The 21488-nt window shown below is 38.1% G+C and overlaps 2 protein-coding genes and 1 long non-coding RNA gene across 6 annotated transcripts in view; 1 reads left to right on the top strand and 2 right to left on the bottom strand.

Moving 5' to 3' along the window:
• The window catches only part of Axud1 (AXIN1 up-regulated 1), a 34621-nt gene extending 20495 nt beyond the window's left edge, over positions 1-14126 (bottom strand). The window contains exons 1-2 of one of the 4 annotated variants that reach the window (XM_033334398.2): positions 13857-14126; positions 12703-12898 (exon numbers count right to left, since the gene is read on the bottom strand). The gene's annotated coding sequence lies outside the window, so the exon portion shown is untranslated. Of the gene's footprint in view, positions 1-235; positions 423-12702; positions 12899-13262; positions 13813-13856 lie in introns of those variants that run through there. The other 3 variants (XM_076617694.1, XM_033334399.2, XM_033334400.2) reach the window with 3 other exon arrangements.
• An 846-nt stretch (positions 14127-14972) lies between these two features.
• Positions 14973-18514, bottom strand: Oli (basic helix-loop-helix family member olig). Its single transcript, XM_033334410.2, has 5 exons — positions 18030-18514; positions 17685-17907; positions 16867-17105; positions 16570-16793; positions 14973-16462 (listed from the first exon to the last, which is right to left on the bottom strand). Exons 2-5 carry the CDS (start codon positions 17820-17822, stop codon positions 16233-16235), a joined length of 831 nt encoding a protein of 276 aa, XP_033190301.1. The 5' UTR covers positions 17823-17907; positions 18030-18514; the 3' UTR covers positions 14973-16232.
• LOC143302548 (uncharacterized) lies at positions 16333-18906 on the top strand. Its single transcript, XR_013058139.1, has 2 exons — positions 16333-16474; positions 16567-18906. It is a non-coding gene; the product is annotated as an uncharacterized LOC143302548 (long non-coding RNA).
• Positions 18907-21488: the final 2582 nt, after the last annotated feature.

Raw genomic sequence — 21488 nt, 5'->3', positions numbered from 1 at the left:
AAAGATCTAAGTCTCGTCATATCGATAGATGTAATAGTTGAAGCGTTAAATTGGCCCGTAGAAAGAATAGAGACCACAGAGAATCAACGATCACAAAATACAACGTGTTGCGAACATCTAACTCGAGGTAACATTTATACCGTCTTATTTTAAACTTTCTTCTCTGCCCAATTCGCACTGCCAATTTGCCACAATCGACCCCACGATATAGCAAAAACACAAGCATCTTACTTACAGTAAAGATATCGTTAGACATCTAGGACTGCTTTCCCCGTATCTCACTTCGGAATTGCGGCATCCTATACAGATCGTCCCAGATTCTGGAATCGTCCGGTATACTTCAAAACTCTGCTATTTTCCAAGCGAAAACGCTGCCTCTGAAACGCATCCACGATCGATCGACCTACGTTTCATCGAGCGATCGCAAGATGGGCGTAGGACCATCTCTTCATGGACCAGAATAGCGTCGGGTCTGACGTCATGTAGAATGTAGACGTAGTAGGACCAACGACACACGGCCTGGATGACGAAGAATGAAAATATCGTGGCTGCTCGTCAAGCTCGCGTTACACACGCCACATGCACATGCATATGTCGACGCGCGCGCATTCACAATTCGTGCAACGCACGCGCATACATGTGCATGTATAGGGTGGTTAGCAGGATACTGATTAATAATAATACATAATAATCCTAAGATAAGAACAGATTGCTTCATTTTGATACCTATACAAAAAGCATGATTCATTGTGTCCAACATTCTTAAAGCTCGTTCGCATCAATTCAGATAATATGAAACTCCTTCATCAAAGGACATGCTGTGGTCTCTTGATTGGAAAGATTCTTTCAAGTTTCTATTCCAACTCTCGTTTAATCCTGTTACTTCGAGAAGAAAAGTTCTTAATTGTACTGAATATTACAACATGGTTTGATTCGTCGCTTCTACGTGATTTTAGATTGAAATTTATAACGATTAAAATCAGGTAATATCTTGCCGAGCACCCAGTAGGTACGTGTCGTTGCAACTCGTTAGCGTCGCGACGTGCGAGCGTGAGGTATTCGTAATGTTTCACGAGAATGACGTCATTCTCGCGGGGCACGCGCACTGGATGCACATTCTCCGAGCAAAAACCCCGCGGATTCGCCGCCAAAACAAACCAGATGAACCTTCGCGGTTTGCCAGCTCCCCCCCATTGTTTGCCGCGTTGCTTAATATACTCCTTTTTTATGCAGAACAAGGATCACGCATTAACTGAGATACAGGTTTCAAAGATTGCGTTCTGAACGTTAGGTCAACTTAATATACATTAGGTGACAACCGGTCGCATTTATATCAACTGTTATATACCAACAATTATGGTTCGCTTTTTATATCAACTGTGTACATAAATCACTATGAGCGTCGTACAGATCGAAAATAAGCCAGGACAATGTAGGGCATACTTTGTTCGGTACAGTCATTGGAAAGTGTATTTCTCTTAGAAAACTTTCGTAGAATATCCGCACCGGCCCCGAATTTACTGCAGATAGAGTTGGGAAAGTAATTTCTACGCAATAAAACGCTACAAGTGGATCCGGCCGTAACTTTTCCGCCGCTATGGAAGACCACCACCTGGGTGGGTTCCGATCGTTGGATAATTCGCGATAAAAGGGGAAATCTAATTAAACTTCGTCCCCGATACCGATAATACCGGTCATCTCCGATGTCGTTGTCAATCGGCGAAAATGCAATTTGATCTAGATGAGCGAGAAAAAAATGCACTAAAAAAAAAGTGATCGAACCACTTTGGTGATCAAAGGAGAAAACAGGCCTGACCCAGTTTTCGCGATTGCGGTTACCTCCGTATGAAGGAACTTGCAATAACTCGTCCTTCTGCCGTCTCCTGCAATCTTAAATCCACTGACTTTCCCATGTCCCTTCTTTTCTTCCCCCTTCGCGATCACCTTCTTACGCGTGCCACGTGCACCAACGATAAAAACGTGCAACCAAGTGTATGGAATCGTGTGCTTGATCAAAAATAGACGCGGCATGAGGAGAATTAATGACAATACAATTAGCGACGGTGCTGGAATCTTAGGATGGAAAGGCAGTTTTTTTCATTTAGAAGACATTAGTCTTTAGCCGTTGATAAATTGAAGATTTTTTGTGAGTAGAATTCTATGGAACTTTGAAATTACTCTATCATAAGATAAAAGAAAATGCGAACGTCCTGATGATCTTCACACGGAGATATTTCTTGAAAATACGATTAGTTGTCATTCTGAGATCAATAAATAAATGATCTATAACGTGCAGATAGCACTGTAAATGTGATATTTCAACAGCGGAAACTCGATATTTTAATGGTTAAATTCCAACGTTAATTCGAGGATTTAATTACGTCGATTTTTCTAGCTGGAAATTGAATTATTAATAGCTAATTAAACGATGAACGATAGGTTTTTGCCGGACGTGAAAGTATCCTAGACGACCGGTAAGGTAGAATGCAAGTAGAACGAACGCACGAGCGCGGCCTGTTGCAAAATCATCCTGAGATTGCTAGGTCCGACTGGCTGGCCGAGCATTGCAAGAGTTTCACAACGGCCATTGTTAGATAGAACGATGTCGAAACCGCATCAATTTTAGAGGAAACGGGGACGAAATGGAAGACAGCAGTTCCGAGGTAATCTCACCTGCGTCTCGCTGTACCGACCTTCGAAACGGCCTTGATAAAATTTGGAAATATCGTCAGAGTTAACAGAACGGTGGCTCGATATTTGTTGCCATTTTTTAACATTTTGCGATTGTTCGTTGTCATGTTCGTAAAAGACTAGATCCTAAGTCTTATAGTGCCGTCTGTAAATATCATAGTACGAGTACTCTAATGTAGATATTTTATATATTCTTATATATTACGTACATAATATACGTTTTAACATATTTAAGTTTCTAATGAATACATAAACATCCATAGTCTATTAATAATTGGAAGTAACATTTACTAAAACAGAACAATAATTTACCATTTATTAATTTGAAGTGATATCAGAAAAAGCCCAAAGTCACTAAGCTACAAGTAGTATGGTCCAGCGTATACTCAGACAAAACTAGAAAGTATAATTTAGTCACTTGTAAATTGAAACGAGTATCAAAACAGACGATATCGTGGCAGGATAACATAAAACAGAAGACAAGTCCACCCTCTGTGGCAAGTGTCCTCCAGCGTTAAATTCATTGCCTCTCATAACATTCGAATTCATGAAGTGAAACACGATAACGGATTTCCATATAGACTGGCGACGCGTACGAGCATTGTGTCGCACGAAGGACAAAGCGGAGGGTGGAAACTAAAAACGGATCTATACGTTCCATTGGAATGGGACGCCAATAGAAACTTCGCCTAAGAACTTACGAAAACTTTGCTGCCGTTCTTCGTGTCCGTGCACTTACCAGTGTAAGCTGGATCAAAAGAACCGGTGGACGACTTTATGCAATCTTTTCGATAGCATTCGTTCCGGATATTTTGATTGTACGTTAAGTCTTTGACCCTACAACTTCAATCCACTTGGGACTTTGTAAATTGTTTCGTAGATACGAGCGTTTCCTTTATAGAATTTATACGGATTAAAAATTGCTGGAGTCAGTTACTACAGTTACGATATAAATTCGAAGGTTTTATTACGTTACAATTTCTTGTTATTTAGATTATATTTTGCATTTCTACAACAAGTCGGTCTTTACGATAAATATAGCCATGCATGCTATTATGTAAACTCCTTCTCCACCTACTCTCGATCAAGTCAAATCGGCTCCACCTTACCAATCATGTTCTTCCTACTGCATTTTACCATTTCAGAATCGAGGAACGTGTCATACGTTAAGATACGCAATTTTTAATAACGAGTACAATTTAAGTCAATTGGTTGTCATAATATTATGTTATTGGTTTGTTGCGTAATATCATAAATTTTTCAATCATCTCTAATAGGCTTGTATCTTAAGATTTAACAAGTTTCTCAACCATATAAGTATATTAAGATACTCTCTTCTAGCCGTCAAGTAGCCATCGAAATTAAAAAATCAACAAAAGTGATTTTTATCGTGCTTCACCGTATGGTTGTTGATTACAAATCAAAAATACACGATGTTCTTGGAAATTAAAACTTCTGAATTGGCCACTCTCACAGTATTATCCCTTTCTCTCAATGTTTACCTCGAGGTGCACGGAAACCTATAATTCGTGTTGGATGGAAGAGCGCCAGAAACGACGGGATGGAGTAGAAACTGAGGATTCGCGAGGCGTCCGGACGCCGCGCATCAATAGCACATCCATTGGTGTTCGTGATAACGCGTTGAACGACGAATCAACGTAATAGGTGGCCTCTCGATTTCCCCTGGAACTGACCATTCCTAATTCCACAGTTTTACCGTGGATCGCGGTTAATCTCCGCTAGACTTCACTTTCCCCATTTTCGGTTTCCACGGAGCGCAAAAAGGGACGAAAGCCACCGTTCGATCCGATCGATTTGAAGAATAAACGATTAAACTGCATTTGTGGAATTCGCTAATGACCATCGCTTGTTCTGCTTGTTTGCTCAAGCGCTAGAGGAGCGTTGGTTAATTCGACAAGTTCAACGTTTTGAGTCTTCGCTAACGTCCTATTAGCTCAACTAATTAAAGTAATATCGTACTATAAAAATAAAAGTTATATATTAATATAGATGCTGAATTTATTGAAAATTTATAAAACTCATCTAAATGTCAATAAAAATTCATAAAAAATGAGTGTTAACCAACTGATTCCATCTGCTAAAACGAAGCGTTTCTGATTGTACGTTGTACTTACAATTAGTCAATACGCTTTGAGCATACACAACGACATTATATTAAATAAGTAATATTTCATTTTGATTCTTCGACCATTTCGTTTGATTATATTATTAGAATTTGTTCAATGAAAATTCATTCTAACTACTAACAAATCCATATAATATTTGAGGTACATTCGGCATTTTTGAAACAGCAACAAAGGGTTAAATCGGTGGGAAACGTATCACAAGAAGAGATGAGAGGAACATTCAGGAACAAAAGTACCGTTTTATGAGGTAACAAGTGCATGGATTGAAGGCTATCGCGCGATAAACGCGACGGTTCACAAATCCATGGCTCAACCTCAGTCAATCCATCTGTTTCGTCGGGTGAATCCTTGCGTAGCCCGGAACCTATCCCTCGGTCGAGGCGGCCACTCGCCACGTCAACACAATTAGTTGGATCACAATAATCCTAAGGAACTGTCATAAAACTTTTTCATTTACCGGTAAGACCGTTAAGTGCCATAACATATGCTCGGGTCATGAGGTTCCTTATGGTTATTGCTCCATTAGGTAAAAATTGGGGAAACTTGGGTTTTCTCATGTTTCCCGGGATTCCAACCAAGTGACGTGTGGTGGGGCGTTCACCACTGAACAAGTGATTTTCTTTACAACAGTATCGTCACCGGACTTCACGGGATCTACGACTACAGATCTCTCTATCGATATCTCTAGACTAATTCACCGACTTTAGAACAGTCAACATCTCTTTACCGGATTTACACCCTTCAATCATTCACCTACTCACTTATATCTACGCACCAGCGTAACTATCTTCTCTACAAAGTTGTTGAAAATATATGTCGGGTTTACATTAGAATTAGGGTTAGGGGCGTGAAACGAATCTTCGTTTGGGTTACACGTTGTCGTTATGCAATGGAGAAGACATTGACTAGTGCAAATACGATTATTATAGAACCGGACAAGTAACCGCGGTAGTTAGGGGCTCGAGAAACTAATGACAATGATCCTAGGTTCAATAACGAATCCGCGATCGACGGGATGATAGATGAACGTACTCACAAAATCTAAGTCGGACGCGTAATATTCACTGGTCGTAAAGAGTTACTCGTTTCATCAATGAGATCGCGAGAAAGAATGCCTTTCCCGTCCCGATCATGCCACAGAGGAAAACTATAATGGGGTGTGTCTAAGGATACGAAATCATCGGATTCGTCGAGAAAAGCCTTCGTTCAGAAAGTAAGGGAAATTGGCGTTGCTGCTAATTGGTCAATCTCCATATCGGTGGTTAGAAAAGGATGTTAGCCGCCCTCGAGGGAAAGTTGCTAGTGGGAGACGCCACTAGTTGAAAAATATGTCTCCCCTATCTTCCCGTAGTTGGGACAAAGACTGTTTGTCTGTTTGAAGGACTTTAGTTAACTAAACCTTAAGATTTATAACGGGCTCTCGGGCTAGCCGAACATGTCCTGCGGAGACGCATCGACATCTGGCAATCATCTTACTCGAAGAATAATCGGGTCTGCACGTGGCGAGCCACGGGACAGAAACCGTTGGAATGTTTATTGTCTCGTGTCGCCCCGAATATTTCTTTTAAGGAGAGCTATAGAATTACTCCATACCTTGTTAGGCAAAACGTTCATCCCGTGACCGCGGCTACGTTCGGCGACTGACTGTCGCCTCGAGCCCAAGCTCACTATCACGACTCTCGAACAATTACAATCGGGTTGAATAACTACAATTGTTCAATTACAGCTATAGTAGGCTCTAGGTTACAATGTTGCGGGATTATCCAAAATTCCAAAGGCTCCGGTGTTCTTTCATCTCCGACATATATAATATTATAATCTGTTAAACTCAGTGTTATACTCATTGATCCATCCCTATTATCCTAATCGAAATAGGAGGTCGACCTGTTCGTGGCGTCGATTATTCTAATTGTAACGGGAATTTACGATTTCCGTTGACGCGCTTCCTCGCGATCGCGTCTCTCCGCGACTGGTCGAATAAACATCTTGGAATCGAAAAAGTCGGATCAAGGGGAGTCATGTTATCAAGAGCCCTTCACGTCTGATGGCTGACCAATGGTTCATAACCCTAACCTATCCTAATCTGTCTTTACCGCGGGGAGGTTAACCCGTGACCACGAGGTCAGCACTGGCCAGCGTCCGTTTACACCCCGAAGGGACCGAACGGACAAATGACGGTAAACAAACTCGTGGTCCTCTTCCGGACGCCAGTTGGTGTTAACAAGAAAACCAGGAAAACTCCACTGGAAGAATGGAGTAGCGGTCAAGTAAAATGAATAGCTTTCAACTAGAATGGGGGAAGATATTTCACCGAAGAATCTGCAACGTGGAAGAAACACTCGTGGAATGTCTGAATCGTCCGAATAAGTTGCCACACTAGACACGTCTAAACGATTTTAGAGATGTTTGATGTAACGTTCGCCATTTTAGGATGATCGATAACCTTATTCGCATTAAAATTATTTTACTTTTTGGTCCTTAATAGGTTAAGGAAGAGGGAAAGACCTCGATATATAACATCATGCATAAGTCACAGGACATTTAGTATATTAGAGTAGGAAATGGATGCCATGATTAAAAAATGAAACTAATACTTCTTAGCTATGTGTATCATAAGAAAATGTAATAATAAGGAGATTTTATCTACAATTAGATAAAACCTATGGACAGGATTTATAGTGATAATTTTTGGCACCTCCGCAAACAGGTAAATAAAAAAGAAAGTAAGAAAAAGAAGGAGAGGTTTCATGGCCACTACTTTAAGTATAATATTTATGTCGTAGCTACAGCAATGGAAATAATATCGGTTGCTTGACAACGCTCTATTTAAGAGATCGAGATTTTCTACTTTACCATATCTGTATCGCCTACCATTTCTTCGATCTCACTACATATTCTGTAACTATCACGTATTAAATAGCTCTCTGGCAAACCACACACGCTTTTTCCCTCTTTCTTCGAGCCCACCCCTTCATTTCAACCCCTAAAACCACTCTTAGTCTTTTTCGTAGCTTCAAACAAGATGACGAATGATCGACGCTGGATTCAAAGATAACAAGAATCAAAAAACAGAGAGAAGAGATTCGTTGAATAGGGATGAAGTGAGAGGGGGGAGGGGGTCAAGAAAGAAAGGAGAAGCGAAAGCAGTGTAGCAAGCCAGAACCGAGTAAGAAAAGAGATTTTTCTCTTCTGTGTTTCTCAAATCTATGTATGCATCTGTATCTCTGTGTTCGACACTGAAAAGAGAGAAATGGTAAAGAGATAGAGATAGGTGGGGGAGGGGGGGTAGAGAGAGAGAGAGAGCAATAATGTGTGGTGGAGGAGAGACGAAAAGGACGGTAGAACAAGAGGGGAGGGATCAATGCCGGTTGCCAGGGCAACCACGGCACCTGATCTTCATCCATCCTGGACCATACTTCTCAGTCCTGCCCCGTTCACGAGAACGAACTGGGACGAAGTGTCCTCTAGGATACCTGGACTGATTTCCAAAGGTTATATCGTGTCCAGATTGAAACCTAAACGGGGGAACGCAGGACGTCAACCTTATCCAATTGAACTTTCCAATTTAGACCTTATGTACATTCTGTTTTGAATGTTGACGATAGAAACCAAGTTACAGGAGTAACACAGTATCTTACAAACTTACAAAAATTTATTTTAAAAAGTTATATAAATGTTGTATATATGTCTTGAATCTATTTATATTTTTATGTAGATTCAATAATGTCTGGATCTTATACGATATTCATATTTTTCGTTTGATATGACTCCAACATGCATCTTCCAGTGATAATTATTCGAATGTTTCATCCTACAACTGAGAAGTTCAGCATATGAATAGTCAGCAATAAAGGAGAACGTAAGATAGCAAAGAAGCTAGCACGTTTCCTGTAGAATCGCTTAAGACTGCGTATTAGATTCTGCAGACCAAGCAGTACAGTTAATATGTTATTCCGAAAACAGCAGTACTGCAATAACTTTCTCCTATTCCTACCAACAACTATTGCAACATAACGTCTAAAGCCGGACTAATATATCCGTCCTTATTAAAACGTATATCTACCATAGATTCCTATCTTTCTCTAATTAACAAAATTAACTAATCTCTGCCATAAAAAAGAACTTAATTAAAAGAAAAAAAAGGTAAAAAACGATCAGTTTGAAAGGAATTCAGCTGCAAAGAAGCTACTACGTTAGTCAAGAGTCGGTCGTTTCCATGAGCCCCACTGCGCATGCTTTTGCGCATCGGGTGAATAGACGTTTGCTTCTTTTTTTCAACTGCGTTCGTCCGGCGTAGTATTCCGTTCGTTCGCAAAGATGATTTATCTCGATTTATCTGTCCTATCGGAAAATCGTTCTAGCTGACAAAATAATCGTGCTACGAGATATATAAAGGATTAGTTGCAATGCTGTTCGGTCAGAGCAGACGCGACGCGCGCGTTTCTGCGCATCAGCGCGAGTTTTGGCGGGTCGATGCGCCATTGTTGCCCTGGCGGCTGTGTCCGCTTTGTTTTCATCTCTCTCTCGTTCCGGTTTCTTTCCCCCTGCTACCACGATCCTCTCTCTCTTGTCTGCTCTCTCATTTCATCATTTTTCACTCGACGCTCTCACCCACCCACCCCTGGTCCTCTGGTTGTTCGTTAATGAAAAATAATAAATCCAAAACTATTGGGAGAAAAAGAAGAAAAGAGAACGACACGGAGCGACGTTGCTAAAGCAATGAATTCCAGTTCACCTTACGTTTACATTCTCACATAAATCTTTTTTTTTTTAGTGAAATGTATACGATTGGTTCTTTCGATAAATGTTGTTTGGTTGTAAATATAAAGGAGAAATTTAATTGGGAAGTTCAATTTTTTTTTTAGAAGCTTTCGTAATCACCAGCACGCATGCAGCGCGTCCTTGAATTTACTACTTCAAGTTACAAATCTGATAGATAAAACTATTAGTTGATTGATTTTTTAAATAAGAATTAAGTGAAAAAATCATACTTGAACGAATAATGAAAGTCGACCAAAGTGTAATATTGGATGAGACGATTGTGAGAGCACGTAAATTTGCAAAGCTATGGGAATAAATACAGAATTTACGTGAATTCCGATACGGAACACGCTATGGGATAAGAAAACAGAAAAGGGGTGTCTGATACGCAGCAATGGATGGTAGATATATCGTTATCACGCGAGATATCGTAACACACATTCTTTCATGGTTAGACAGCTAACATGACTACACATTCGCAAAGAACTTTCTAGCATAGTTTACTGATATTTTCAATTCTATCCTCTCACGTGCACTCGACCGACTAGTGTACTGCTTGTGTAATTAAGAAAAAGGATTAAAAGCTCAAAATTTAAAAATCATTTCATTTTGATTTAGCGATATTTACATTTGATGGAAATGAGTACTTTATTTAATTAAATTGAAAATATCGCATGATATAAAAAAGAATGCGTTAGCTTCTTGCAACTGTAACTCTTTGTGCATTTCCAATAAAAAATATAAATGTTAATAATTATTAAAAATATAATGTATAAATGGTACATACTACAAAAGCTAATAGATTCTTATAAAATAAACTTTAGTAATAAAATGATATGCATTGATTGGATAAGAATTTTAATAACACCAAAGGTCAAACATTAATCAACCAAGTACAACAAACTCTACGAATAAGAATATCACGATGAAATTGTAACATTGCAACTAATTAGAATATATTATGTTTTCTTCAATTTAATTTATCTGTGAATACAGTTCAATTTTTTTCATATCATGTGTCAGGTTATTTTTAAAATTGTTAATAATACATTTAATGAATAACTTTTTGATATCTTTTATAGATTTCTGTTGACGTCAAATATGGGATATTTCTGAGTAAATCATAAAAACGAAGGTTGACAAGTCTTATGTATAAACAGAGAGAACTGTTGCTGCGATACCGATAACGGAACGGTTCGTCAGACATCACTTTCGGTTTCGTGTTGATAAACAACAATATTACGACTAGAATTTATTACAATATCATTAAAATAAGCAAAATATCAGAAAACTTTCTATCATTGGTTGGAATCGCAGCTTTGCATTCGTACGCTTCAATTATTATTATCCCTCGTATAAAAACAAAAGTGAGCTAAGATAATTCAATCAGACGCTAATCCTTGACCCAACGACAATTTTGGTTCATCAAGTATTCGTCATGAAACAGACGCTATACTCCAGTCAGTTACGTACTTGTATGCTGTGGCTTGATGACTGTGTGATATTTTTAAAAACCGCAGAAAACATGATATAATTTATTATTTTTCTACAAAGTGCAGAATCTAGGATTTCTTTACATTTCGAATTTATATTGAGTATATTATAGGCAGGTTTGTAATGTTTGACACAATAATCGATATTCTATTCTTTGTTCGTTTCCTATCAAACAAATTGAGGATAATCACTTATTGATACATTGATAACAATAATTAGAAAACTACCCACGTGAATAATATTATCGTTCAGCGAAGGACTCGATATTGATATCATATAAATACTTGGAATAGTACTTCGAATAATCAAAATTGAGACAAGAAAATGAATTCTAAGTAATTTGTTATCTGACTCAGATATAAATATAAAAACATAATATCATGTACGTTAATGAATATTAGGTTAGTGCATATGAAACTTCTATAAAGTTTCATAATGTTCATAAAATATTTCAAAAACCAATGTTGGCGCATCATGATAAAGTACAGAGATACATGATTACATAAAGATATTACATATGTTTACAGTATTCTTTGAAAAAATGAAATTTCATATAAACCAACCTAACATTACTTTCATCGTACTTTACTGTATCGAACGAACTTGATTATATGAAACGATTTCCTGATCACGCAGTATGTTTGCGTAATGTCGCCATGATGCGCGTACACCTCGACAATCGGAGATATGCGCACTCGTAAAAATTAATGTATGCCACAAACTTGTTGCTCGTATTATAAAACGCATTCGCGATGCTTATCCGAAAATTCACGTTGCTGTAACGTCGTTGGTAAGATTGGCTTTTATCGTTAATACCACACGTCACGCGTACCAATTGTTAACGTACTTTTTATACATCTGAGATAAGTTTCGCCGGAAGTGCGTCACGAGTAACTTCTTTTGTTTAGTTCGACAGATACGGATGGAAATTTCTTTCCGTGTTCGGCGATCGAACCTGGATTCTTTTCTATCAAACAAGTTTTACCAATTTTTCGCCATATGTTACATACCATCGTTATCATATTAAAAAGGAAATCTAGGAATACACCTTTTTGAATTTAGAATAGATCTTTTTTGAACCTACGAACTATGTATATTTTTGTCATTATCGCAAACGTCACTTCTCATATTATTTATTATCTTATCATTGTGTTACAAAAAGTAGTCTAATATAACTCCTTTATTTATTAATATACATCTGTTTTTTAGGATTTATAGAATTGGGAATACTCAATTGCTAGAACCTCTAAAAATTTCGTTTAAATTATAGAAATAGATAAAGGTCATAGAATAAAAATGTTCTCTCTCTCAAACTTCGCTCTAAAAAAATTAACAAAATTGTTACAAATTACTATCATAGAGAAAGATTAGTACCATTTTTTGTTATAAAATTATTAATAATTTCTCTGTACCCCATTAATTAAAGTCGTGTAAATAAGTGTACATACTGTACGAGAATATGATTCATTGAAAGAAAGTATAGTTATTCTGTTATAAATTTGGAAAATAAGGCATAAACGTAGTAGGCCGGAAGTAGGCACAGGAGCCAGTGTGTCACGATGTCAAGCTCGAGGATGCTGAACAATTTAAATATTTTGCTGTTATTTACCTTACATTAGCAAGAACCAGAATACTGATATCCTATGGTATGTATTAGTCCAGTCCTATACGATCATTCGTGAACGCGTTAATCCTTCGTCGAAGAGCATCATGAGGCAATGAATCAACTGTTTCAAGGTATTTCAACCTTAATTGACGTCAACGGCAAATAAGCACAGGCTGGCCAATGGTCTGTTCACAAGTAACTGCGAAATGTGGTATTAGTTGTTCATGAAAACAGATATTTCTGTGTTTCCCTGTTGAGACCTCAACCAGATATCATTTAATAAACAGAGTACAATGTAGTTAAATCCTACGATTACAACGTTAAGTATGTCTAAATTTGTTTCAAAGTGATGAATTAAATTGGTATACATTTTGTAACATTAATGATTTGGTAACTATGTTTTCGTACTTCTTTCACAAAAAAAAAAAAAAATACTAAACAATAACGAACCGCATTTTTTAAGAATTAAATAAAAAAGGAGATGGTAAACCTTGGCAAAAGTCTCCAAGTTTAACCTCACTAAGAAAATAAGTTTTACGTGTCAGATATGTAAAAAAGACTACCAATAGCGACTCTGTCCTGCGTCTTTCGCCCAATCGAAAGGTAAGGTTAGTTCTTCCACTCGCGATGGAAAATATTGCTCTACGTATGTATAAATGTACAACGGAATATCGTGAGTTACACTGTATCAATCTTTTTGATATATCACTACGATTGTTAGTTTCTTTTGAAGCAATGTTGACCGTAGATTGTTTCCGTTTTAATTCACCAAGAAACACAAGAAAGACAAGGTTAATGAACGTAAAAATACGTGATAACAACCGAGCAACGAGGACAAAGAGATTGCACGAACTAGTCGCGATTAAGACATCATAACCTATCAACCGTCTCATCTTAAAAACAATTGTGTCTTGAAATCATCGTTTTATCGTACTACTCTACTCCATACTCTTTCGGAATACAGAGGAAAGAAAGTTTGTTACCGTCTGGTATATCTGTTTATTTAGTCCATCCCTTTAAACTCCTTCCTGTTTGTTCTTTTAACCGCTTCAGTTTTTTCCATAGAAATGACTATGTTATTAAGTTTGTAGTAAGAATAAAACCAACGATTTAGTTATTACAAAGTAGAAAAGAATATCGTATTCGTTCTGACTTACCGATTTACAGACGATCGTCACATTTTTATGTTGCCCCAAGTTACCAGCCGGTCGAGTCACGTCGTGGTTCTGACACTAACGAACTTATTCACGAATCATTTACGGAAACAGAAACACCGTAAATCAAATGATCACACCATGGCGCGCAGCAGTAGGCTGCAGGCCATCTTGAAGCCACCGATGAGACACGCACACAATAAGCCCAGTAGAATCAGGCACATACGGTGTAAGGTCCTCCCAGAAGGACGGAAGACGATCAAGTGAATGCTCCATAAAGTGGCGGCCATGATGGCGCCACTTGTCGAACCTTTTAAGCTTCAACGAAATTCATCCTACAATTTGAAAGTTAATTCGTTTTGTTGAATATGATACACGCCGTAATACGTGACTTGCTTTTTTTTACAGTTGAAGGAAGTAGAAATTATGTTTCATGGCGATCCTGCATTTGGTTTCGAAAAAATGTTCGAATTGAATCAAATTAGCAGTTCGTCATGCAGTCACCGTGATGGCGCCACTAACTGAGCGCGTGTGCGATGACTGATAGAAATTATCTATTTCTACTAGTATGTAGTTGTCTCTAAAGATTAAGAATAAGTAAGTAATTGTTTTATAATTGAAACTATGATTCACCATTTCGAAGTAGATATTCAGTATTTTGTCTTGATCTATCAATAGCTCTTATCCTTCATTTCGTTAATTATAGCAGTAGTGCGAAGATACGGTATATTTTCAACATTCCAAGGGTTGATCGATTTTCATTAAACGACTCACATATTTCTAATATCTTTGCAAAGAATTAGATCGAGTAACACTGATTCACTGAGAAACACGAGTCTCGTTCAAAAATAGGCTCCAAATGCATATTTGAAAAATAATTGGTTACACCCTGTGGTGTACATAACCACTTTTATGTTAAAAGAGCGTTATCAATGTATTAATTTGTTTCAATGTATTTTGCAATCAATATTGTATAGTACAGTTGCCCTGAAAGAATGTCAATCGTTATCCATTTGAATTTCTTATATCATGCATGATAACAATCTACCAAGATAATATTTATAATCTTTTTTTCTATTGATGTCTGACGAATTTCTTTTAGAGCATCTGTCCGATCCATAACTTTCTTAAATAGATTTTATTCGAGCACTAAACAGTTATATCTACACTCTACAACAAACATCTTTGTCTGTTTTCGTCGTTAGCGTTGCGTTTGCACACTTTTATTGTTAATTTAACGACCAATGTCATCAGGAATTCCATATATCATATCAGGAATAATATAATAATAGTCGTTATTGCTTGCCATTTAACGGCATTATTAAATTTTTTTACAACATTCTATCTGAACCTATCGAAGGACGGAAGCTTCCAGAGATAAGGTTCAATAATTTGAGGGATCATTGCTATTAATTAGGAATACTTCCGTTCTTCGTATAGAACCCCGCGTTCGATTATTCCCGCAAAAAGATGGATATATTCTTGGCACATCGTAGTAAACTCTTAATAAACGCATTATGTATATAAATAAGTTATACAATCGATGGCTCAATTCGAATTATTAAATATATATATATATATCTATATATATAATATGTATATGAATATTTAAGATCTGTACGCGTGTATGACTAGAATATAATATATATATTTATAATATCTCGACATGTATCACATGCTATATTGACTATCGCGTTACCGGACGGGATTTGGAAATTGTATTCCTCATCCTTACATCATTTCTCTCTCTGGCAGTTAATATCTGATATTTCAAAAATGAAAAAGAAAGTATGTAAGAAAAAATCATCTAAGATTGTTATTTCTTTTTCTCGTTATAAATCGATTTCCGCTTCACCAGAGACAGAAATATGCTGTCATTTATTGCTCATGTTAGTATAATCGTAGCCCGTAAAGTAATTACTTTTAATTATTAATTGCTAGTACTTTCATAAACTTTCATCTTAGGAGCATCAACCGTAAGTACTAGTATTGACTTCAGTGTTTATCGAACTCGTAACAGTGTACGTCGCCCCCTTAATACTTCTCCTTCTAATACTTTCATTGTATATCAACAAGTAGTCTCGCGTTCGAAACTTACAGACTAGAAATGTACTATAGACTTAATGTTAAAATCGAATCTATCAGATTCTGTCCTCTGGAAGATTAATCGTGTTGCGTGTCATTAAATATTCCCGCAATATATTCATAAAAATCGGTATCCACACTAAAGGTAATACCGTCTACCTATTCTTCCTTTATTTTGTAAATCGTATAGTAAGAAATCCTTTAATACTTCTGATGCTTCTCCCAACGCTCGTCACATCTTTTAACGTTTGATTCGATTCTACATCTAGTCGAAGAAACAAAGGCTGGAAATCTTTAATTCGATTCTCCACTAGCTACAGTACCATCTGTTGGAGGTCCACCTGCTGTGACGCTTTGGGGGTCTGTCGTAGGAAGTCCTTGCATATCCTGCACACCTTGGAACAATTTGCCTGGGAACCCATGCAACAAATCGTAGGAAACAGGTGTGGGTGGTAAAGCAGTGGTGTGAGCGTGTGGCGACTGTAAAACCGCTATTACTCTTCTCAGTTCCTCCAAAGCGTTCCCTGCATGATTTGGTAAGGAATAATTTTATAAACACGATTCAAATTAATACATTCATCGATAACATGCTGAGATCATGTTTTATTTCTTGTATTTTTGTATAAAGTACCTTGCATGAGAATATAATTTTTCGCCAAGAGGAGGGTTGCAATCTTGGACAATTTTCTTACGGACGGACTATGGGCGTAAGGAATCACGGATCGAAGTTCGTCAAGTGCATCGTTCAAATCGTGCATTCTTCTGCGTTCTCTGGCGTTAATGTTCAATCGCATGCTTTTCCCCTGACGAGTAGTTTTTGATTTTGGCGGGCAGTTCAATCTCGATGCCCCGGGTCTATAAACGTTAGGATTAATAAATATATTGTTTAAATGGGTTACATTGATTTTTATTATAGGCTTTCTGATACCTTTCTTGATCTGGTCTATTTTCATCGGAAAGAGCACTCGATGAAGCATGCGGTTGGGGCTGCTGCTGAAAATAGAAACCACCGAGGCCGACGGCACCCAAGGGAGTCCTTCTACCAGGTGCACTCTGAGGGTGCTCCGACGAGTAACTAGCTGGAGGAGCGGAAACACTAGCGTGAGATGCTCCCGGTACTGAATACATAGACTCGAGCGATGCTGTTGATTGTGGTGGTAATGGATGCTGTAATAGCAGACAATAGTGAATAGTATACACTAATCGAAGTTAAAGTACCTTTTAAAGTAAGTTGAAGGACCGTCTTTTGTTTCACTTTGACCTTTATACTCGTTACTTGTATGTACATCTATTTTTTTTTTGTACATTTTACAATTATTACAGTGTTATATGTGTAGGAGATCGAATAATGAGACTGCCAGTCTTGTTTTGTTTTGCGATTACATGTAGCGGCGGCATTGTTTTGCTCGGAGTTCATTACTCCTTACGATACCTGTGACCTAACGGTCTTGATACTCTGAAGCAAAATAACATGATTTGAATCGAATTCTAACTCTTGTGCCGCTACATATGAAAACCATAGAAATAACATGAGAAACAATTTTTAAATTCAACAGGCTCTCAATATATCAAAGATCATTTGTCATAGTATTTGTTTTGAGCAATGTAATTTAATTTCTTTGCTAATGTAGGAATTCTTAAGGACAAACATCCTTCCAATTTCTGAATGGTAACTATCCAGATATTTTAATCGCTTAATAAGGACCAAATTTGGAAAGATGTATAACCATAATGATTGATACACACAGCGGCACGATGTTCCCAAGCCCATGTAGGATGCGAGGCCGAACGTTGCCAGGAACCTTGCTGCAGATGCGCCTCAGGAAGGCCCTCTCTTCTATCGTCGTCCTCAGTGGAACTGCTCTCGCCGTCGTACGATCTCATTTCTCAAACGACTATGGTATTCGTTTCAAACGTATTTCTTCTCTCACTTCCGTCCAGTGCTTCCGCGAATCACCAGAGGCGGCTTCTTCGCGAACATGAAAACGTCGGTTGATCGGTTATCATTGTTCACGCGTGAGTGACGCGAAGTATCGAGCGAATGGTATCATCGACAAGCATAATATAATCAATAGTAACCGCAACACTTACCGACAAATTTCTTTCCGCTGATGGTCATGCACAGCGCAGGATCCTCCGAATGCAGCGAGGATCAGCAAAATTTTTTGCGCACGACCGCGTAGCCGGCCATCTCTCCGATATAAATCCTTCTTTGATCGTGGTACAATCCGAAACCGCGATCCACACGATTTAATTGCAATATATTGTTTGTCCTTTCTTTCTGCCGTTTATAATAAATTTAATATGATAAAAATATGTCACTGTTTACGATTCAAGGCGACGCTGATCTCAGCCATGTTACGCGAAACTTTTGCTGCGCAAGCTGTTTGCCTACCTCTCAAGAGGTAACGTTCTATCATTCACTCCTCTGTCTTTATTATTTAATTGTCATTAAAACACACGTGTTTTCCTATCGCCTATCGGCGTTTCTTTTTTTCCATCACTCGAGTCGATACATTTGTACTTAATAAAATTATCGCCCACAGACGAGAACTCGTTCACACACACGGACCACGCACGCGTCTATTATTTGCAGACGCCCTGCGCAGAGGGTGAACTGCCTGTAACCCTAAAGGTAGTTCGAGCCTCCTCCGACAGGACGAGTGACCGTCGACTGGTGGATGCTGACCTGGACCAACGCCTGGCGAACCCTGGTGAATATCCGAACAAGTTTCACGAGATGATGCACCCGCTTCTTACCATCTGGATAGGTCGATGCCCAGATGGAAAGGCCCATCGTTCGGGGGGGTGCAACATCGTTTTTTGCTCTTTCGTGACTTGGATGCTTTCCCTACTTCAAGGGGTGACTTACTTTCAGTATCAACCACAGCAAAACAATCTTTGTTTCTTATTTAGAATTTCCATAACTACAAAGGATAGGATAATAAAGAGTATATATAAAAAGAAAGTGGTCGTAACTTTGAAACTCAAGTTCTTCTGATAATTTTTATAGATAATTTCATTTTTATATTAATAGACAATATTATTTTAATCCTTCCTTTTCAGTCTACCCTTTTGTCTCGTCTTGTTTTTTATTCTTATATTTTGGAAAGGGTAATCATGGAGTAATACAGGGCGTATTACAGAAACGATCGTAACTTTGAAACCTAATTTCTCCTGAATGGATAAATTTACTCTCCAACTTTCTGCTATTCTAATCCTTCCTCTTTAATATACTCTTCTCATCTCGCCTTCTCGCGGTATATTTCCTCTCACGAATGACAACAAGAATCAACGTTGGAACGGATAAACTTCTCGAAATATGAAATCCACCGTGCATTTTTCTAATCGCACATACCGTTAAAATTCATTTGATCTGTTATTCATTCCCGAACAAAGAGAAATTCAGGAACATGGAAATCAATGAAAAAATGAAAACGAAGGAGGGCGGGAGAAAAAAGGGCGCTGAAAATTTCATAAATGGTAGGGGTGAGCAGCGGAAATGCAACGTAGAGTGTATCACGATTCGTACGGTCTTGCATGTAACGTTGCAGATCAATTTTGCGAACAACGAATAGGGTCTCTCTCTCTCTCTCTCTCTTTCTCTCTGTGGAGTACGAAATAACGACGGATCGACGGCTGACACGTTCTCTACCGTGCGTTATACCTGACCGTGGGCATAATAACGCCGAAATCAAAACCGACTACTCGCACACACGTCGAGCCATATTGTTCGCTGCATCTGTCGTGTGCACGACACAGGGGGTTGTCATTCGCAACGAACACGTTCGACGAAAACTCTGTATCGCCGGCGTTCGACTCGCCTTTGCCCAGGTACAATGGGAATTTTTCACCGTGGCGTAAATGTTTTTGTCTCCTCTCCGTTTTTTCTTCTTTGTCGGTCCTTTCCCCCTCTCTCTCTCTCTCTCTTTTTTTCATTTGTTTCCCGTTTTAATTAATACTCCGGGAAACAAGGCAAGCCGCACAAAAATGGGCGCAGAAAGGATTTTCGTCAGTTTTTATGTATAACTTGCGATGAACATTCACGTTTGAAATTATACTGAAAATCGACAGAGTTGTTTTCTATTGTCTTTTTGAAGCATCCTTCTTTTTATCCTTTTTGTAATCGTGGAAACTATTGAAAAATAGAGTTTCAATTTTGCAGTGTTCTATTTTTCGTTATAATCTTCATAGCGAATTGCGAACGTTGGAGTAAAGGAAGAAAGGGAAACTGACAAATTGCGTTTTTCATTGAAAAAGATGTCTTCCGGTGAAGCTGTCGTCTTGGGGAAAGATTAAAATAGATTTATGCACGGTAGAATATTGCGAAGACGTACCTAATAAAAATACCATCTAGCTCCACGTTTGTCCGTGCCAGGAGAAAAGGAAATTTGTTTTACGCGAATGCAACCAGAATTTCAAAGTGTCGAGAGAATCCAACTACGTCATACTTGGCTCGGGACCACATGTAAAATAGATCCATGAAACCCGGAAACATTTTGCGTGGATGAGATTTATACAATTTCCAAGACGTTTTCGAACCGTACATTCATCATGTTTGAAGCTTCCAACTTGTCACAAATATCTTGAGCCGTGCAACTTTAACTATCTTACTTTATGAATTTATTATAAATGCTATTACCTCAAACTTTCTCTATTAACTCTTTCACAGCAGAAGATTCCTCATTTATGTAGGAAACTATTTTTCTGCCAATTTTTATTGATAATTAAACTGTAGATATTTATAAACATAACTAGAAAAATAAGTAAAATTGTTAATATACTTTCTTTATAACAAAGTATCAAGATAAATGAACGATTACAACATAATTTATCCATCATTTTCTCCAATTATAGGCAAAGTATTTATCTAGAAATTATCCAGAAACTTTTGAACAGAAGTACATGCCCTATAGCTTCGGAACAGAAAGCTTGATTTACACCAACTTTCTTGGAAGCGTCTTCCACTCCTAGAATTTCGAACATCGATAATACCCTCGAGTCTGAATCACACGATATATTCATCCCTCCTGACCGAAATAGTGGTTGGGTGTATGGGTTAGTTTCACTTCTATTCGAAATGTTTACTATACGCAATTCGGCATAATGTTGCAGTCTCTCAACCCCTGCTGAGTTCTCGAGGTGGTCAAATCTTTGGCACAGAAATGAGGGCTGCAATACATATCTATAGCAGGCTGGAATTGTTTAAGGAGCTAGCGAGTGTCGCTCCCTCATCGAACTTCTCTGTTCAAGAGGGTTGTATTGTACTTCAAATTCACCAAATTATACCATCATACTTCGCATCTCAATATGAATTGATACATATAGGAAAACGAAGATTCTTTTCTTTTTTCTATTTTGTGCGTTTGTGTGAAACAGATTAAATTGTTAAATTACGTAGAACGAAATCGAATTTACTTCTAGGCGATTGCATCCGATAAATTGAACGCGGTAAATTTCCTATTTGTGGGAAAATAAATACAGAATCTTTCTAGGTCGAGCACCCTCCGTCGTAAACGGCTTGTTCGATGGAGGAGCCTCTCGAATTTC

The sequence above is a fragment of the Bombus vancouverensis genome, chromosome 4 (genome assembly GCF_051014615.1).
Source record: "Bombus vancouverensis nearcticus chromosome 4, iyBomVanc1_principal, whole genome shotgun sequence".
Classification (NCBI taxonomy): domain Eukaryota; kingdom Metazoa; phylum Arthropoda; class Insecta; order Hymenoptera; family Apidae; genus Bombus; species Bombus vancouverensis.
Note: the sequence above shows the minus strand (reverse complement) of the source record. Positions and strands in the feature narration are given on the sequence as shown.